The sequence below is a fragment of the Vulpes lagopus genome, chromosome 20, assembly GCF_018345385.1.
Source record: "Vulpes lagopus strain Blue_001 chromosome 20, ASM1834538v1, whole genome shotgun sequence".
NCBI classification, from domain to species: Eukaryota; Metazoa; Chordata; class Mammalia; order Carnivora; family Canidae; genus Vulpes; species Vulpes lagopus.
The window spans coordinates 2,332,788-2,353,798 of record NC_054843.1 but is presented as its reverse complement, the minus strand read 5'-3'; the positions used below and the strand labels follow the sequence as shown (position 1 = coordinate 2,353,798).

The window sequence follows — 21,011 nt, the reverse complement described above, 5'->3', positions numbered from 1 at the left end:
CCAAGTTTGGCGAACTTCTCAGCCATTCTCTCTTGCAATATGGTTCCTGCCCCACCTGCTCTCCTCTAGCCCAGAACTCTGGTTACCCATGGGTTCCATTCTTTGTCTCTCCTCCACATCCCTATCTGTTATCCTTCAACCCTCTCTGTGCTTCATTCTTGATCATTTCTTCAGATCTGTCTATATCAATTTAATTATCTCTTCAACTATGTATATAATCTGTTTAATAAATTTATAATCACAATCATGACACTGTTCATCTCCAGAATTACTATTTGGTCCTTTTTCAGATCTGCCTGGCCATTTCTATAATCTCTTACTCTTTACTCATATATTAGTCCCTTCTTTTATTTCTTGAAACATATTAAACAAATTTATTTTATACCACAAGGAAAGGTGTATTTTATACTACCAAGGAAAGACCATAGAAAAAGGTTGGCTTCTGGCAAGTTTAATAAGCAAAGGGAACATACACAAGGCTTGTCTTGGCCAACCACAAGACCTGTGGGTCCTCACGCTCACCCACCAGAATAAAAAAATTAAAAATAGAACTACCCTACCATCCAGCAATTATACCACTAGCTATTTACCCAAAGAATACAAAAAAAGGATACATTTAACATGCACCCCAATGTTGGCATTATCAACAACAGCCAAATTAGGAAGAGGCTTGATTGTCCATTGACTGATGAATGGATAAAGAAGAGGTGGTACATATATACAATGGAAATTACTCAGCCATAAAAAAGCATGAAATCCCTCCACTAGCAACAATATGGATGGAGCTAGAGGGTACTATGCTGAGCAAAATAAGTCCGTCAGAGAAAGACAAACAGCATACGAGTTCACTCATGTGGAATTTAAGAAACAAAACAAAAACAAAGGAGGAAAAAACAGACAGTCAAATAGACTCTTAAGCGTAGAGAACAAACTCCTGGTCACCAGAGGGGAGTGGATGGAGTGATGGGGGAAACAGGGGATGAGGATGAAGGAGGGCACTTGTGATGATGAGCACCAAGAGTTGTATGGAAGTGCTAAATCACTATCTTGTGCCACTTGAAATTAATATAACACCCTGTGTTAACTGACTAGAATTTAAATAAAAACTTTAAAAAATAAATACATAAAAACACTTCTATCTTCAAAAAAAAGAAAGTTTACATAGAAGCCCTAAGTGGGTTTAGTCACGCATACCGTCCAGAAGGTCTCCACACCACATCCCTATCTCAAGGCTATGTCCTTGGGACGACTTGTGGGAGCAGGGAAGACAGAAGCTCAAACATCCCAAGGATTGGGTGCAGAGTGAGAAGCCTCCAATTGCTGGGTCCAGCTCACAAGCCTCAACCAGCCTCATGTCCTCTCAATGATTTCCCCTAAAAGCAATTTTCCTGCAGTCCCCAAGGGCTGGAGGAGTATCCTCAGTTTACCCCTGCAATGTTGGTAAATGCCTTTGGGAGTCCCTACAAGGCTACTCACCTGGGGTGAGACATGGGCTTCATTTCCTGTCCCCACACTCTGTGAGGCCATGGAAACCAAAAGTCATTTTGAGAAATGCCCTCAAAGCAGGTGTTAGTTCAGGTCTCTTAACTTCTCTGGCATCCCACTTTCACTTAGCTTTTGGGCTTTGGATACAGCTACTCTTTTTCTAGCTCAGAGGAGCAATTTTTGTATCTTTTTTACATCTCATTCAATATTTTGACTGCTTTCAGTAAGGAGAGTTGGTCTTGGATTCCTTCTGTCCTATCCTTGGCTTCCAATTCATGCCCTGCAAGGATGGACAATAGGGAAATCTATAGGAGGCTGCTGGAGTTCTTTAAAGGAAAGATGATGGAGGCTCAAGACCAGCTGGGAGTGGTAGATGGTGGTCAGATTCTGGACAGATTTTGAAAGTGGAGCCATTAAGATTTCCTAACAGATTGGATGTGGGTGTGAAAGGAAAAGGAGATGAGATTCACTCTGAGGTTTCTAAAGGCCTGAGAAATCAACATAGAGTTGTCATAGGAAGGTGTGAAAAGAGGTCAGTGTGGGAAAGATTAGGAACTGAGTCTGAACATACTGAGTCTCACTGTCCCTTAGGTGTCCATGTGAGGCTGTATGGATACCTGGTAGGGGTCATGCATACAGAAATATCTGAATGCTGTTAAATGCCTATGTGGAGATGGCAAGGAGATAGTGGGAGATGTGCTTTTGGAGTTCAGGACAGAGGTTTGGGCTACAGATACAATTTTGGTAGGACTACCAAAGTCTCCCACTGCTTAGACAACCTGAATAAGTGTAAGGTGGGAGGCAAATGCCTTCCTATCCAACACTGTGAACATAGTAGGAAATACATCACTAAAAAGTTAGCAGTGTGATCAAAATACTAGTTTGCATTAGCAGTTCCGTAACATGTGGTCATCATCCCAGCACACCCTATCCTCATCAGCCATCCACTGGTGTTCCACCTAGTTCTGCAACCTATGAGGAATGTTAAGAATGTAGAGAAAGCCTGGGGAAAAGCCAGCTACATAGATGAACAAAGGGAAGGAAAATGAAATCCAACAAACATTAAAGGAAATGAAGTTATGAAGTCAGGGATGATTAACAGCAACTGGTCCTATACTCTGGATCCAAGTACAGGTATTTGACAGCAACTTGCCACCTTCAGGTCAAAAGAAATAAAAGAAAATGAGTTTTCATTACAGCATGAAAGATTTAGATGAGGCATAAAAAGGGAAACTGACACCTATTTAACACTGACTCTGAGGTGTTGGCTGCATGTTAATACACACTAAGACCCTTGAGGTAGAAATCTTCACTTTGCAGATCAGAAAATGGGATTCTGAAAGGGTAGGTGAATTCCTAAATAGAAAATCTGCAATTTTAATGAGTCAAACGTGTCCAAAGTCAATACGCTTTAAAATACATCAAATCCCCTAAGAACCGATAAAAGAAGGACCCAATTACTGAGAGAAATAATGAAATCTTTTTCCGTAGATCTTCTAAAAAACTAGAAGAGACTTTTGTTTCTCTAGTATATTTCATAAAGCAGAGCTACCCAAAAGCAAAGTGGTACAAGAAGCCAGTTCTCAAATTCTCTCCTAGCTCTAAGCAGTTACAAGAGTCTGGAATTCTGAAAACAAACATACCACCACCACTGGGCACCAAGAAGCAAGGATTACTATTCAGAAAACTATTTTTGCTCCTATTTCTCTATTCCATAATAAAATACATACTCATCCTCTCAAAATACACACCAAATTCTGTAACAAATGTCAATTTTTAAGCTGAAGTAATTCCATACAGAATTCAGGGGTCAAACATCCTGGGCCTACTAGACCTTGTCTTTGTTTGACTATGATAACAGCTCTAAAGATATCAGGCAAAATGACCTTGCAAAGGATTTATGAGGGTTTTGGCTGTCCTCACTGTGTCAAAAGAACAAGCAATTATTTTCATGGACAAGAATGCCTAATGCCACAGTGGGAAAAAGTGTCATTAAGGCAACTTCACCACAGTTTCCTATTGTACGTGACCCAAAGTTTAAACGGGAACAACCATGTTGGTCAAAGAACAGCAGCTGTGGTGAAAGTCAGGAACTGACACTCTTGGGCTATTTGTACCTAGAGAGCTATATAAACTAGAGACTCATTACAATTGTCACTTCAGCCCAGACAATTTCTGGAGCACCACAGCTAAAATGGGCCCTACATTTAGCATACGGCCCTCTTTTGATGAGAAAGTTAACAGCTAGCAGAAGGTGCTGAGGGCTCAGTGGCTGCAAGCTAGCGTAAGTGAAGGGCATCTGGTTTCAGGATAACCGTCTCTGAGGACAAGCCAAGCTGACCTACAGGCAGGCAAAGGCGGGAAGTCACCCAGGACTAAAGCTTCCATGTCTGAGGTGCTTCCTACAAAGCAGCAATCCAACAAATTGGCCAGGAGATAGGGTCTGGAGCCCAACTGGGACAGAGTTCAGCAGGCTATAGTTTCACAAGTGCTGGCAGGAGACACATCAGCTTCCTGAGTCCAAGATAAAGAACTGCACTACTCACCAGCAACAGCCATACCCACACTTCGGCCAGTTCAATGAGACCCAATTCCATAGGGCCATGCACAGGCCATGAGTTGCATTACACAAGCTTAGGAACCCCATATCTTTCATAATGGGTGGTAAGCCTACCTAACCTTTGCCCTGGAGGGAAGCATTATCCTTACTGCATGCTTATAAACAAACCCACCCTTTGCTCTGGATAGAGATAGTACCTCTACCTACAATGGGTGCTCACTATATAAGCATCCTTGCAAAGATAGTAAGGAACAAAAGAGGTCAGCTCCTCTGCTCTTAAGACATAAAGAAACATGAGAGACCCCTGTCTCCCAACAATATCTAAATAAATGGACATATATACCATGTTCATGGATCATGAATATTGGAATTCATGAATATTGGAAGATGCAATATTGCTAAAATGTCAATTCTTCTCAAATAAAATGTCAATTCAACATAATCCCAATAAAATTCTCAACCAGGTGTTTTTTTGGTAGAAAGTGACAAACTGATTCTCAATATATCTGGAAATGCAAAGAACTTAGAAATAGCCAAAACAACTTTGAAAAATTAAAACAGTGTTGGAGGATTTACAGTAAATGACTTTGGGGAGAAGAAATGTGTGGGAAATATCAGAAAGAGAGACAGAACATAAAGACTCCTAACTCTGGGAAACGAACTAGGGGTGGTGGAAGGGGAGGAGGGCGGGGAGTGGGGGTGAATGGGTGACGGGCACTGAGGGGGGCACTTGACGGGATGAGCACTGGGTGTTATTCTGTTTGTTGGCAAACTGAACACCAATAAAAAATAAATTTATTATTAAAAAAAAGATTTATTATAGAGTATGGTATTGGCATAATGCTACAAAAATGTATCCATGGAACAGAAGAGTGAGCCAAAACCTCACCCTCACATACACTGGCATGTGATTTTCAACAAAGGTGCAGAGGTTATCGGGTGGAGAAAAGAGCCTTCACAACAAACAGCATCATATCAGCCAGGCAGCCTTATGTAAAAAAAGAACTGGGACTCCCACCTCTTACTACATGCCAGTATTAATCCAAAACAGATCATAGATCTGAATGTAAAATGTAGAACTATAGAACTACTGAAGAAAAACAAATTTAAGAAACTTTGTGATCTTGAGTTAGACAAAGCTACCCCAAAAACACAATTCATTAAAGAAAAAGAATAAGGTAAGGGGCACCTGGGTGGCTCATTAGGTTGAGCATCTCCTTTCATCTCAGGCCATGATCCTGGAGTCCTGGGATCAAGTGCCACATTGGGCTCCCTGCTCTGTGGGGAGTCAGCTTCTCTCTCCCTCTGCCCCTCCCCTTCACTTGTGTACTCTAAGAAATAAATAAAATCTTAAAAAAAAAAAACAATAAGTTAAACTTCATCAAAATTAAGAAACTGAGCCTAGGTGGCTTAGTCAGTTAAGTGTCCAACTCTTGATTTCAGCTGAGGTGATGCTCTCAGGGTCGTGAGGTTGAGCCCCACACTGGACTCCATGCTCAGTGGGGAGTCTGCTTGAGATTCTCTTTCTTCCTCTCTCTCTGCCTCTCTCCCTACTCTTGCTCTTGCTCACTCTCTCACTCTAAAATAATGAATAAATTAATAAATAAATATTTTTAAAAATTAAGAACCTCCATTCTTTGAAGATGCTCTTAAGAAAATGAAAAGACAAACCACAGACCAGGAGAAAATATTTGCATTTGTATCCAATATTTGGATTTGTATCTGGAATACACACAAAAAAACTCTTGATATTCAATTAAAACAACTCAATTTTTTTAAAGATGGGCAAAAGATATCTTATCAGAGAAGATACGTGGGTGGGAAATAAGCACATAAAAAGATGCTCAGTATCATTAGTCATAATAAAAATGCAAACTAAGACCACAACAAGGTGCCACTATGCCCTTGATGGAGTGTCTAAAGTTAAACAGAGGCCACACAAGCCCCAACAAGGACACGCATCAGCTGGAACACTGACACACCACTCTAGGGTGTGCTAAATGGTAGCATATACCACATACCCAGACATTCCACTCCTAGGTATTTACCCAAGAGAAATGAGAGCATATGTCAATGTAAAGACATACTAGAATGTTCATAGCAGCTTCACTTATAATAGCTAAAACCTAGAGACAATCCAAATGTCTATCAACACCTGAATAAGTAAAGCAATTTGGTATACCCACAGCATAGAACACTATTTAGCAATAAAAAATGATCAACTATTATCCCAAAATAACATAGTTGGATCTCAAAATAAATATGTTGAATGAGAAGAACTAGGCAGACAGAGTACAAGACATATGATGTCAGTTATATAAACACATGGAAAATGAAAACTAATTTATAGTACAGAAAGGGGGTGAATAGGTGTCTGAGAAGAGGGGAGCAGGGAAGTAAGGGAGAGGCACCACCAAGGAGCACAAGGTACCTTTTGGGGCTGATGCTCACCTTCACTACCTTTATTGCGGTGATGATTTTACAGGTGTATATTTATATCAAAACTTAATCAATTTTTTTGCCTTAAATGTGGGCAGTTAATTGCATATCAATTACAATTCAAAAAATCTGTTACATAAAATACGCATTCATCACCAAGTGGACCTGAAGCTCAAATAGAGATCAATCCAAATTACCAAAAAATAAGGAAAGTCCATTTTTTGCACACCTAAGTGAAATATGTACCTACTGAATACATAGTGTTAAAAGTTATCATGAGCAAATTGGGACAAAATCAGGTTAAATTTGTGGTCAGACACTGATTCTAACAACATTTTTGATATGTCCCCTGAGGCAAGGGAAACAAAAGCAAAAATGAACTACTGGGACTTCATCAAGATAAAAAGCTTCTCAGGGCAACAGCCTGAGATGTAGATAATTTGGCTAATGTACACAATAGCCAAATTATGGAAACAGCCCAATTATCTATCAACTGAAGATGGATAAAGAAGTTGTAGTATATATACAATGGAATATTAGCCATAAAAAGAATGAAATCTTACCATTTGCAACAACATGGATGGAGCTAAAGGGTATGATGCTAAGTGAAATAAGTCAGTCAGAGAAAGACAAATACCAAATGATTTCACTTATATGTGGAATTTAAGAAACAAAACAAATGAGCAAATGGGGATAAAAAGAGACAAACAAAGAAACAGACTCAACTATAGAAAACAAACTGATGATTACCAGAGGGGAGGTAAGTAGGGGCTGTGGGAAAGAGGTGACGGAAAGTAAAAATACACTTTTCTTGATGATGAGAGAAGTGCTGAACCACTATACTGTACATCTAAACTAATATAATATTGTATGTTACTTACATTGGGATGAAAATTTTAAAAAATAAAAATAGATAAATAAATTGGTGGTCACAGAGAAAAGATACAGTAGAAAGAGCTTTTATTTTAGAGATAACAAAAAACCCATATACACATAACACATATGGGACTTCAGAGGTGCAATCTCAGATTTTCTTAAAGATTTATTTATTTAGCAGCAATGTCCACAATAGCCAAACTGTGGAAGGAGCCTCAGTGTCCATCGAAAGATGATGGATAAAGAAGATGTGGTTTATGTATACAATGGAATATTACTCAGCCATTAGAAATGACAAATACCCACCATTTGTTTCAACATGGATGGAACTGGAGGGTATTATGCTGAGTGCAGTAAGTCAATCGGAGAAGGACAAACCGTGTATGTTCTCATTCATTTGGGGAATATAAATAATAGTGAAAGGGAATATAAAGGAAGGGAGAAGAAATGTGTGGGAAATATCAGGAAGGGAGACAGAACATAGAGACTCCTAACTCTGGGAAACGAACTAGGGGTGGTGGAAGGGGAGGAGGGAGGGGGGTGGGGGGGAATGGGTGACGGGCACTGAGGGGGGCACTTGAGGGGATGAGCACTGGGTGTTATTCTGTATGTTAGCAAAGTGAACACCAATAAAAAATAAATTTATTATTAAAAAAAAGATTTATTTATTCACGAGAGACACACAGAGAGAGAAACAGAGGCAGAGACACAGGCAGAGGGAGAAGCAGGCTCCATGCAGGAAGCTCGATGTGGGACTCGATCCTGGGATCCCGGGATCACACCTTGAGTCAAAGGCAGAGGCTCAACCGCTGAGCCACCCAGGCATCCCTCATATTTCTTTTTCCCCACATTCTTTCATCTGACATTCAGAGCCCCAGACAACCCACAGCACTGTTTTGTCCACAGAAAAAGGGACAGCTGAATGTCCTTTGCCAGCTGTTAAGACAGTTTCTCTTTTGGGGTGTCTGGGTGGCTCAGTTGATTAAGTGTCTGCCTTTGGCTCAGGTTGTGACTCTAGGTTCCTGGGATCAAGCTCCGCATCAGGCTCCCTGCTTGGTAGGGAGTCAGCTTCTCCCTCTGCCCCTCCCTTATGCTTCTGCGTGCATGCTCTCTCTCTCTCTCTCTCTCTCTCTTACTTTCTCAAATAAATAAAAATATTTTTAAAAATTAAAATTAAAAAAATTTTTAAAAGATAATTTCTCTTTGTGTCACAGAATCATAACTAACTGAAAGCAATACTTCAGAAACAAAACTAGAAACAACCTAGCATACCACTGAGTTCTCTCTAGTTTGAAATCTCTTTTAAAAAAAACACTAACAGGGCAGCCTGGGTGGCTTAGCAGTTTAGAGCCTGCCTTCAGCCCAGAGCCTGATCCTGGAGTCCCAGGATCGAGTCCCATGTCGGGCTCCTTGCATGGAGCCTGCTTCTCCCTCTGCCTGTGTCTCTGCCTCTCTCTCTCTCTCTCTCCCTGTGTCTCTCATGAATAAATAAAGCCTTAAAAAAAAAAAAAAACCACTAACACCTTAGGACAATCAACCCCTATTTCTAATACTTTACACCTTCCTCCAGCCACAGCAGACCAGGTGCCCATGCTGTATGAGAAAATGTACAGGGAAAGCCTGTCCTCACCACTCAAAAGCCACCACAGCAGTGGGATGAATCCTGGGCTCTCACTGATGTACTTCAAGCCTTTCAGGTTGATGCTCACGTTGTACAGGGACATCAGCAGTAACCTGGAACATAAAGAAGACAGATTGAGGTGACGCCCACGGGAAGTCTCACCCTAAATACAGCTCCTGGTTAACAGGGCTTTCCGACACTCTGCAGGCTGGGTGATGCACGTCAAACAATACTGATCTCCGGGACACTATGGGAAAGTGGGAAGCTCCAGCAACACAGCCACATAAAACCACCTTGTGAGAGCACACAGGACCAGGGTACACAATCACAGAGGGTCCCACAGGAATCTCAGGACCACATTTACTGAGTGATCTCTTTTATGACTGGTCCTGCATTTACACACAGGCAACCCTCAATGCAGAAGTATACTGGGCTCAAACAGTTCAATTCAGCTGCTGAAAATGTAATCCTATCTTTTCACTCACTGAACATTATCTATGATGTCTGGGTAGCCGGCTCAGGCCATACAAGTGTGTCTACCCCACAGCACAGGGGAGGAAGAGCACCCCAACCCCGACCATCTCTAACAACCGACAAGACAGTATCCAGAGTCACACAAGATCTTACAAGCTACCTTGCGAACTGACCATCATAACTGGTTAGTTAGAGTCCAATGAAAACTGGAAAACTGTTGGACAAGGGTTTTTTTTTTTTGTATATTTTTTTATTGGAGATCGATTTGCCAACATATAGCATAACACCCAGTGCTCATCCCATCAAGTGCCCCCCAGTGTCCATCACCCAGTCACCCCATCCCCCTGCCCCCCTCCCCTTCCACCACCCCTTGTTCATTTCCCAGAGTCAGGAGTCTCTCATGTTCTGTCTCCCTCTCTGATATTTCCCATTCATTTTCTCTCTTTTCCCCTTTAATCCCTTTCACTATTTTTTATATTCCCCAAATGAATGAGACCATATAATGTTTGTCCTTCTCCAATTGACTTACTTCACTCAGCATAATACCCTCCAGTTCCATCCACGTCGAAGCAAATGGTCATCTTCGTCCTTTCTGATGGCTGAGTAATATTCCATTGTATACACAGACCACAGCTTTCTTTCTTTTTTTTTTTTTTACCACAGCTTCTTTATTCATTCATCTGTCAATGGACACTGAGGCTCCTTCCACAGTTTGGCTATTGTGGACATTGCTGCTATAAACATTGGGGTGCAGGTGTCCTGGCATTTCACTTGCATCTGTATCTTTGGGGTAAACACCCAGCAGTGCAGTTGCTGGGTCAGAGGGTAGCTCTGTTTTTAACTCTTTGAGGAACCTCCACACAGTTCTCCAGAGTGGCTGCACCAGTTCACATTCCCACCAACAGTGTAAGAGGGTTCCCTTTTCTCCGCATCCTCTCCAACATTTGTGGTTTCCTGCCTTGTTAATTTTCCCCATTCTCACTGGTGTGAGGTGGGATCTCATTGTGGTTTTGATTTGTATTTCTCTGATGGCAAGTGATGCAGAGCATTTTCTCATGTGCTTGTTGGCCATGTGTAGGGTCTTCTTTGGTGAAATTTCTGTTCATGTCTTTTGCCCATTTCATGATTGGATTGTTTCTTTGCTATTGAGTTTAATAAGTTCTTAATAGATCTTGGATACTAGCCCTTTATCTGATATGTCATTTGCAAATATCTTCTCCCATTCTGCGGGTTGTCTTTGAGTTTTGTTGACTGTATCATTTGCTGTGCAGAAGCTTTTTATCTTGAATAAGTCCCAATAGTTCATTTTTGCTTTTGTTTCCCTTGCCTTCATAGATGTATCTTGCAAGAAGTTACTGTGGCTGGGATCCCTGGGTGGCGCAGCGGTTTGGCGCCTGCCTTTGGCCCAGGGCGCGATCCTGGAGACCTGGGATCGAATCCCACGTCGGGCTCCCAGTGCATGGAGCCTGCTTCTCCCTCTGCCTGTGTCTCTGCCTCTCTCTATCTCTCTGTGACTATCATAAATAAATAAAAATTAAAAAAAAAGAAAAAAAAAAAAGAAGTTACTGTGGCCAAGTTCAAAAAGGGTGTTGCCTGTGTTCTCCTCTAGGATTTTGATGGAATCTTGTCTCACGTTTAGATCTTTCATCCATTTTGACTTTATCTTTGTGTCTGGTGTAAGAGAGTGGTCTAGTTTCATTCTTCTGCATGTGGATGTCCAATTTTCCCAGCACCATTTATTGAAGAGACTGTCCTTTTTCCAGTGGATAGTCTTTCCTGCTTTGTCGAATATTAGTTGACCATACAGTTCAGGGTCCACTTCTGGGTTCTCTATTCTGTTCCATTGATCTATGTGTCTGTTTTTGTGCCAGTACCACACTGTCTTGATGATCACAGCTTTGTAATACAACTTGAAACCCGGCATTGTGATGCCCCCAGCTCTGGTTTTTTTCAATATTCCCCTGGCTATTCGAATTCTTTTCTGGTTCCACACAAATCTTAAGATTATTTGTTCCAACTCTCTGAAGAAAGTCCATGGTATTTTGATAGGGATTGCATTAAATGTGTAAACTGCCCTGGGTAGCATTGACATTTTCACAATATTAATTCTGCTATTCAACATAGTACTAGAAGTCCTAGGCTCAGCAGTCAGACAACAAAAAGAAATAAAAGGCATTCAAATTGGCAAAGAAGAAGTCAAATTCTCTCTCTTTGCAGATGACATACTGTACACAGAAAACCCAAAAGACTCCACCCCAAGATTGCTTGAACTCATACAGCAATTTGGCAATGTGGCAGGATACAAAGACAATGCCCAGAAATCAGTGGCCTTTCTATACACTAACAATGAGACTGAAGAAAGAGAAATGAAGGAGTCAATCCCATTTACAATTGCACCCAAAAGCATAAGATACCTAGGAATAAACCTAACCAAAGAGGTAAAGGATCTATACCCTAAAAACTACAGAACACTTCTGAAAGAAACTGAGGAAGACACAAAGAGATGGAAAAATATTCCATGCTCATGGATTGGACAAGGTTTTTAACAATACTGCAGAATAAATACAAAGATCCCAAAACTTCACACTGCAAAGCAATTTTTGTAAAAAGGCTACACAAAGATTTTGCAAACCCCTGAAAGAATAGATGAGCTTGTGAGAAGTGAAGGGAAAACATCCCTGATCAGGAACTGGGTAAGAGTGCAAATTCAGGGAGGCGTGTGCTGGAGAGGACAGATTCCACAAGCACATAGCTCAGAGCAACAGAGTGGCTTTGTGCAGAGTGACAGAAGGAAAAGCCTCAGACCAATGTAAGACAGGGACTCAGGTCACAGACCCCCACACAAAGCCAGGGAAGAGTAAGCTTTCAAGCTTGGCATGAATCCATACTTTATGGCCTGAAAATCCATAAGCCAATTATTTTAATACAAAGGAGAGTTGGGAGGGGCACCTGGGTGGCTCAGCCAGTTATGGTCTAACTCCTGGTTTTGGGCTTGGGTCATGATCTCAGGGTTATGAGATCGAGCCCTGTGTAAGGCTCACACACTAGGCATGGAGCCTGTTTAAGATTTTCTCTCCCTGTCCTTCCTCACCTCTCTCCTAAAAACTAAAACAAAAGTTTAAAAAAGGAGAGTTGGGATAGGAGCTCCTTCAGCTGCCTAGCCAAAGTAAACATCCTTTTGAAGGAAAGGTTCCTCAACCTGGTCTTCAAAGAATTCCCACAAATAGAGTACTAACAAACGTGGGTTCATAACAAAAATCACAAAACCATGAAAAACAAGATCCCATAAGCAACAGCACAAAGAATCGATGAAAGCCAAAACTAAAAAAAGAACTGTCAGATAATAGAAATATCAGATATAGAAAATGGCTATGTTTAGTATAAATAATATAAAAAGAAATTCAAAATACCATCAAGGAGCTACTATTATAAATACCCAGTGATTCAAAGGAGAACCTAATACTTAACAAAAAATGAAACTGTTAACAATCACAGAGTGAAAGTTCAGGGTACCTGACACAAGGGCCATGAGGTAAGGACAGGTACCCAACAGAGCCGAACAGAGCCAGGGCAGAGGGAAGGAGGGAGCCCAGACAAGAGGTCCCGAGGAATGAGAACTGGGAAACCAAGGACGGGACACAAATTTGATCGATCACCTCAGGGGAGCCAGGGTTGAAGAGTCAGGTAAAGCTAACTACCTGCTAGGACAGTCATTCTCTTCAGCAAAAGCTAACAGAATCCTGAGTCCAACAAAGACCTGCAATATCAGTGTACAATGGAATACTTAACCAGCAGGGCCCAGTAGGGTGTGGAGAGTAAGACACTTGCTTTGGGGGCAAATGTAAGGGGTGCCAAAACATTCGGTTCAGTAACCAGGATCTTTTAAATGTATTGTAATCCAAACGTCTAAAAACAAAAACAAAACTACTGCAAAAATCCTATAATAAGCAATACAATCAAATTTTAAATAAAGATGGGATCAGTAACAGTGTCATGCCAAGACACACTGGAGCCTGAGACAGAAGAAAATCAGTAACAGCCATTCAGTCCATTAACAAGGGCCTGATTAAATAAACTGTGGGAGGCGCATCCATGCACGCCACAGAAAGTGCTTATTACAGTTTTCTGTTAAAATAGCTGGTTTCAGGGCGCCTGGGTGGCTCCGTCGGTGAAGCATCTGGCTTCAGCTCAGGTCATGATCCCGGCGTCCTGGGATCAAGCCCCATCCATGTTGGGCTCCCTGTTCAGCAAGAGTCTGCTTCTCCCTCCCCTCTCCACTCATGCTCTCTATCAATCTCACACACAAATACAGTCTTTAAAAAAAAAAAAAAAAAAAAAAACAGCTGGTTTCTAGGCTCCATGGCTTATTCAGGACCTGGGACTTGTCCTGAAGCACGCAGGTTAAATATGGAAAAGTGAACCAACCCCCAGTGACTGAGAGCCTCTGCCAGGCAAAGCATGCAGAGACGGTCTTTCTCTCCCCATATTTAGATGAGCATTTTCAAAGGCAAGGCAATGCTACCAGGTTCAAGAAGACAACGCTAGACTAGCACCCGCGAGAGCAATGATGCCCGCTTCTCAGAATATGATCCTCAGCCTCACAGGCCACAGAATGAGCCAAACTTGCAAGTCCTTTCAAGTTTTCCTGACAATTTTTATACATATCCAAAGTCTATTCACTAGTAATCTGTTTAATGAGTTATTAAGAGCTGTTTAGAAGTTGTACTCATGAGGAAAATTCAGCACTTTAACTACAACTTTCTGGAGCCTCCAATCCAGGATTCTAAAAGTGAAGTTCTTACTTCAGATCACCAACACAGGTAGTTGGAAGTCCTTAAAATTAAATGTGCTGCCCATGTTGCTTCCATGCTACAATTCAGGTGAGTCATTGTTACAGAGATCGAATGGCCCACAGAGCCTAAAATATTTTCTATCTGACCTTTTCCAGAAAAAAATTGCAACCCTTCCCTTAGAAAATAAAAATAAAGTTAGCTAATCTTTAAATCTTAAAGGCAAAATTAACATCGGGGTGATAACTAGAATATAGGGCAAATTCTAGGAAATACATTCAGTTGAAATTCTTCACCAACTGCCATTTAACTTTAAGGCAGCAAAAAGGACTCACCAAATTGATAAATGTCTTTAAAATTCCTATTTGGTTAAAGTCAGCCATTGTTAAGAAGCTAGAGTGGAACAGATGTCATTGCAGTGACCACAGAACCACCTGAGACCTCATGCCATTGCTAGGCTACATCTCACAGAAGACCAGAGAGTGCTCCAAGGTCACAGAGGACTTAGCAAACAATAAACCCAGAAAACTTTCGTTCCTTATGCAAGTGCTTTCTGTTCCAAGATTTCTATCCTAACCACAAATATTTTGTAAATAATGTATCATGTTTCCAATTGCAAACTCAAGAGAAACTGCGCAATCCACTCTTCTGGCATTGAGGTATTAAAAGTAAATGTCCTTCCCCAAACTGCCATAGAACTAGGAATCAGACTTTTTATTCCAGTGACAAAAAAGGTAGGCAAATTTTGCTTCCTACCACAAACCTAAGCAGGGTATTTGTTATAAATGGACTTACAGGCTCAAAGCAGCAATTGGCCAGGCTCTGCAGCCTTGGAATTACAGATAAAGCCGACATTGGCAATGAAAGGAGAGCAAGCTAACAGAGGTACCGGCAAACTTGAAATGCTACAAAAGCAACACAAGCAGCTCTCTTTCAAGAAGGACACGGTCTTCACCTAGCTACAGCAGGCCTGGGGTTGAGGAGGCTGGCCTGGTAGGAAGTCAGAAAGCCCTTCCGACAGTCTGATGGACAACGCTGAGTCATTAGAAGTAAAGGTGATGCAACTCAACTATTGTGTTCATCTCGAAATTACAACCGGAAGTAACAAAGAACAAACATACCCGGTACTTCAAAACAAACCAGCAATGAAAATAAACAAAAAGGCACGACTGTGATGTCCACCCTCCAGAAACAAAAGCCACCAACTGGTCATCTGGAGTAAAATCTAAAGTAACCAAATTAGCACCATCATGTAATGCTAAGGAACAGTGAGCAACAAAACTCTTACAGATGACTGCAATATGCAGTTTCAGAGAGAGGCAAATAGTACAGCAATACAGTCAGACATCTCAGACCAAGAGGCCTAAAATTTTTTTTAAAAACATTTATTTACTGGGGCATGTGGGTGGCTCAGCTGGTAAAGTGTCTGCCTTCACCGCAGGTCATCATCGCAGGGTCCTGGGATTGAGCTCTGCATTGGACTCCCTGGTTTGAGGGAACCTGCTTCTCCCTCTTGTCCCTGCTTGTGTTCACTCACTTACTCTAATAAATAAATAAAATCTTGAAAGAAAAAAATATTTGAGTGAGCTGGAGAGCGCATGCACAGGGATGTGGGAGGGCAGCAGGAGAGGGAGAGTCCCAAGCAGACTCCCCATTGAGCATGGAGGCCAACATGGGGCTCAATCCTAAGACCTTGAGATCATGACTAGAGTCGAAACCAGGAGTCAGATCCTTAACTGAATGACCCACCCAGGCATCCTTTTTTTTTTTTTAAATTTCATTGAGCATTTACTAGGAGTCAGTTGCAGGAGCAAGTGCCTATCAAATGAAATTTTTTAAAGTTTTAATTTAAATTCTAGTGTTACCATACAGTGTAATATTAGTTTCAGGTGTACAATATAGTGATTCAGCACTTCCATACCTCCCCTGGTGCTCATCACAAGTGCACTCATGACTCCCCATCCCCTTTTTCCCCACCCCCCACCCCCTCACCCACCTCCCCTGTGGTGACCATCAGTGTATTCTCTATAGTTGAGTCCGTTTCTTGGTTTGCCTTTTTTGTCCCTTTGTTCATTTGTTTCTTATATACCACATATGAGTGAGATCATATATTTATCTTTGTCTTACTGTACTTAGCATAATACCCTCTAGCTCCATCCATGTCATTGTGAATGGCAAGATTTCATTCTTTTTTGATGGTTGAGTAATATTCTGTTGTGTACATAACCATTATTATCCATTCATCAGTGGATAGACACTTGGGCTACTTCCATAACTTGGCCATCATGGATAATGCTGCTATAAACATCAGGGTGCATATATCCCTTTGCATTCTTTGGGTAGGTAAATACTTGGTCATGCAATTGCTGAATTGTAGAATGACTCTATTTTTAAATTTTGTGACCCCTCCATACTGTTTTCCAGAGTGGCTACACCAGTTTGCAGTCCCACTAACAGTAACACAAGGGTTGGGGCACGTGGATGACTTCGTCAGTTAAGCATCTACCTTTGGCTCAGGTCAGGATCCCAGAGCCCTGGGATTGAGCCCTGTGTCGAGCTCCTTGTTCAGTGAGGAGCCTGCACTCCCTCTGCTTTTCCCCAGCTTGTACTCTGTCACTTAAATAAATAAATAAAATCTTAAAAAGAAAACAAAAAACAGTGCATGAAGGTTTCCCTTTCTCTACACCCTCACCATCACTGGTTGTTCCTTGTGTTGATTTTAGCCATTCTCACAGGTGGGAGGTGATATCACATTGTAGTTTCAATTTGCATTTCCTTGATGATAATTGACGTTGAACATCTCTTCACGTTTGTTGACCATCTGTATGTCTTCTTTGAAGAAATGTCTATCCATGTCTTCTGCCTATTTTTTAAATTAGATTGTTCGTGGGGTGTTAAGTTGTATCTGTTCTTTATATATTTTGGATACTAACCCTTTGTCAAATATGTCATTTGCAAATATCTTCTCCCATTCCATAGGTTGCCTTTTAGTTTTATTGACTGTTTCCTTAGCCATGTGAAAGCTTTTTATTTTGATGAAGTCCCAATAGTTTGTTTTTGCTTTTGTTTCCTTTGCCTCAGGAGACATATCTAAAAAGAAGTTGCCACAGGCAACTTAATGTCAGAGAACTTACTGTGTCTCCTCTGGGATTTTTGTTTTTTGGGTCTCACATTTAGGTCTTTAACCCATTCTGATTTATTTTTGTGTATGGTGTAAGAAGGTAGCCCAGTTTTATTCTTTTGCATGTTACTGTCCAGGCTTCCCATTTGTTAAAGACGCTGTCTTCTTTTCCATTGATTGCTCTTTCCTTCTCTGTCGAAGATTAATTGACCATATAGTTGTAGATTTACTTCTGGGTTCTCTACTCTGTTCCACTGATCTATGTGTCTGTTTTTGTGCCAGGACCACACTGTTTTGTTCACTATAACTTTGTGATATAACTTTGAAGTCTGAAATTGTAATGCCTCCAATTTTGTTTGCCTTTTCAAGGTGGCTCTGGCTATTTGGGATCTTTTGTGGTTCCATACAAATTTTAGGATTAAGTTGTTGTTGTTGTTGTTTTTAGATACGGTAATTAACTACAGAACCTACTTGTTTCAGATTCTGTGTCCCCCTCATTGAGTTAGAACCTAAAAACCAATGTATGTAACCCTAACCAAACATTGATAACTTTTTATCTACTATGTAACATTAAAGGCCCACAAAAAGATATAAAGAATACAATAGCCACCTCCCTGGTTAAGAAAGAAAATCTTATCACCATAGTCAAATTCCCTTTGTGAACCATGCCTGAACATAGCCATAGACACTCCAGGGAGGTGGGAGCCAACAGCTCCATTTGTCATGTGACAGAGCCACACACTTCTAGATACTTTCTCACAGCACATGTGCAGAGCTCAACAACTCCATCCTCCATGTCTGTCTCAGTGGCAGCATACCATATGTAATCTTCCACACCATGGTGAGATATTTGTCTACAATGACTTGTATAGTAATCATATATTTTCGCTAATGCATCCCAACTTTAACTGATCACAATCTATTTACCTTTTCTGCAGGTGACAGAGGCTTAGGTCTGCTACAAACACAGATGCTATGATGCTTCTGCACAAGCGTCCTAGTGTTTGTAGCTAAAACTTGTTCTGGAGTACATATGCAAAAGGGGATTACCTGTCCCAGGCATGAGCATATTGACCTCAACAGATGCTGCCCGCCTGCCTCCTTCCCCCTCCCATCAGCACAGTGGAAAGGTGTAAGCTTTCTCTGGGCCTCACATCTCTCTAAAGCTCATGACTTTTTTCCAGTGAAATAGAATGAAAAGTTATTTCATTATGGTTATAATTTGCAATACAATTGAAGAATCTCTTCCATACTTATGAAGCTTGTCAGTGTTTCCTCTATGAACTGCCTGATTATCTCTTTTACCCATGTGTATTAGATTATTTGCCTTTTTCTTAATGAAAATGCCAAATACAGATTTTAAAAAAATGTACACAGAATGATCAAACTAGATAGGCTGAAACCCTAAAAATACCTTTCAGAAGAAGCAAACCACCAGTTTGAAGTTATATTCAAACCACCACCTACCAATTTATAACCACTAGATGAATTCACTGGATGTTAAATATTTTGTGGCTCAAAGCTCTACTGACTGAAAAAGAATAATACATAGTAGTTCCCAGAACCCAAATGTCAGAGAGAAACATTTTAGAAGCTTGGTTGACCTTTGTTAATACCTGGAAATGCTACCGACTCTAAGGTATTTGAACATAATCTAATATTTGTCCTCAGAATGTACTTGCCTCTTAAAATATTAAACTGTTAACCAACATCCTATAAATGTGTTATAATGTCCTTAATAACAGCTTTCCTACTATCTAGGATTAATAAAGTTTTAATTGGAAATGATTAAGAAAGCCCAATCGTGTTTGAAGATTTCTTTTCCACTGGTATTAAGCTGTTCGTTATGTGAGGGTTTCAGGCCACCCAAATGCAAGGTAACACTTTGCATGACTTTTAACAACAAACAAGGTATAACCATAACCCAGAAAATGAATGTCTGCATCTCATTTGCTCACATAGCATCATTTACTGAGCACCTTTCTGTGTATTAGACCTTGAGAATACAGAGCAGAAGCACAGTCTGTGCCAACTACAAGTTTACAGTGAATGGAAGAGAGGCAGCACACCCATTGAATGCACTGTGGGGTACACTTAGAGGTCCAAGCTTAGTGTCCTAAGTGTAGTTCTAAAGCACTGACATGAATACATTTTGTGGAAATGCTTCCAGAATCACCTTTATAAAATACAGTCTGAGTTCTGACTATCCCAGACAAGTTCTCTCTTCTTTAGAAGCTAGGATTCTGTGGGGAAATTCAGCCCGCTGGTCCTTATGATGGTGAATCATCACTCAAGGAGGTTCAGCTCTGCAAATATAGCTACAACCACTCAGAGCTACATCTGTTCAAAGATGTAATAATGCTGGTTTGGTTATAAAGTATGAACTGGTTTTCCTGCAGAGCTCACAAGCTGGTTCTGGGAAATTTCATGTGCAGGACTTCTCACTGACTAAACCCTGCTGATGACAAGTGGAAGTTGTCATGTAGCAAGGCCAAGTACATCCCTAACTCCAGGGGCATTTCTTTTTTTTTTTTTTTTTTTTTTTTTTTTTTTTTTGGTTTTTTTGGTTTTTTTGGTTTTTTTTAAAGCAGACTGTCAGGTCCATCTCAGGACTACTGAAACAGGTTCTGCATTTTTTTAAAGATTTTATTTATTTATTCATGAGAGACAGAGAGAGAGAGAGAGAGAGAGAGAGGCAGAGACATAGGCAGAGGGAGAAGCAGGCCTCATGCAGGGAGCCTGACGTGGGACTTGTGATCCCGGGACCCTGGGGTCACGCCCTGGGCTGAAGGCGGCACTAAACCGCTGAGCCACCCAGGGGTCCCCAGGGGCATTTCTATAATCTTCCACCTCTAGGTGCCTGGGCACGAAACACCTTTGCAAATTTACTGTTCTCTCCGGCCTTCCCTGACTATAAACACCATATACTCCCAGGGCCCTGAACTATGAAAGGTACTGGGTCAATAGCCTATGGTTGGCACAGAGTAAACATAGTCCATTCACAGAGCATGCAGCTCAACCCCAAATCTGGGGATAGTGTTGCACTGAGAACCAGCGGTCTTCGTTCAGGAATGTGGATAAACCGATCCCTGGCAACCTCCTGGTCTCCTCTCCAGCTGGGCCTCCAGGAAACCCATCAACAACATCTCCAACAGGTCTGACCCTAAGCAGCAGCTAGAACAAGCTGCTAAGAGGTCTCTCATGGTCTGCTCGATAGGGTTGGTAAAATCATAATGAAGAACAGGCAATGAGAAACAATTAATGAGAAAATTAAAGACAAAAAACAGGGGGTACTTAGAAAGGCTGGGGTTAACCTGATTCCCAAAATTCAGATCTCCCACATGAAACAAAAAGTTTCTTTGTCCAGCCTCAGGTGTCAAAGACCAGGGCAACAGCGGTACATGTTACAGCAGTAGGGAAAAATACCAGGAGAGGATCAGGGTCCACCATACCAGGCTCAGCATCAGCATGAGACACAATGGCCCTCTGCAACCCAAGGTTGGAGTGCAGCCCCAGACACAGCAGAGACCTTGCCAACGCCAAATGCTGTGCACATGCCTGGGTGACCTGTGGCTGGGGGTGGAGAGCAAGGACTGATGCCAGTGGTGACAGGGAAGCTCCTGACATGGCACATCCTGACTGCTG

The 21,011-nt window shown here is 41.3% G+C and overlaps 1 protein-coding gene across 1 annotated transcript in view; it reads right to left on the bottom strand.

Annotated features, from left to right (window-relative positions):
* Positions 1–21,011, bottom strand: part of LOC121479507 (heat shock transcription factor 2 binding protein) — a 106,738-nt gene that overhangs the window by 31,104 nt on the left and 54,623 nt on the right. The window contains exon 8 of the mRNA XM_041735166.1: positions 8,991–9,094. Coding sequence (XP_041591100.1) covers positions 8,991–9,094 — 104 coding nt within the window. The remainder of the gene's footprint in view (positions 1–8,990; positions 9,095–21,011) is intronic.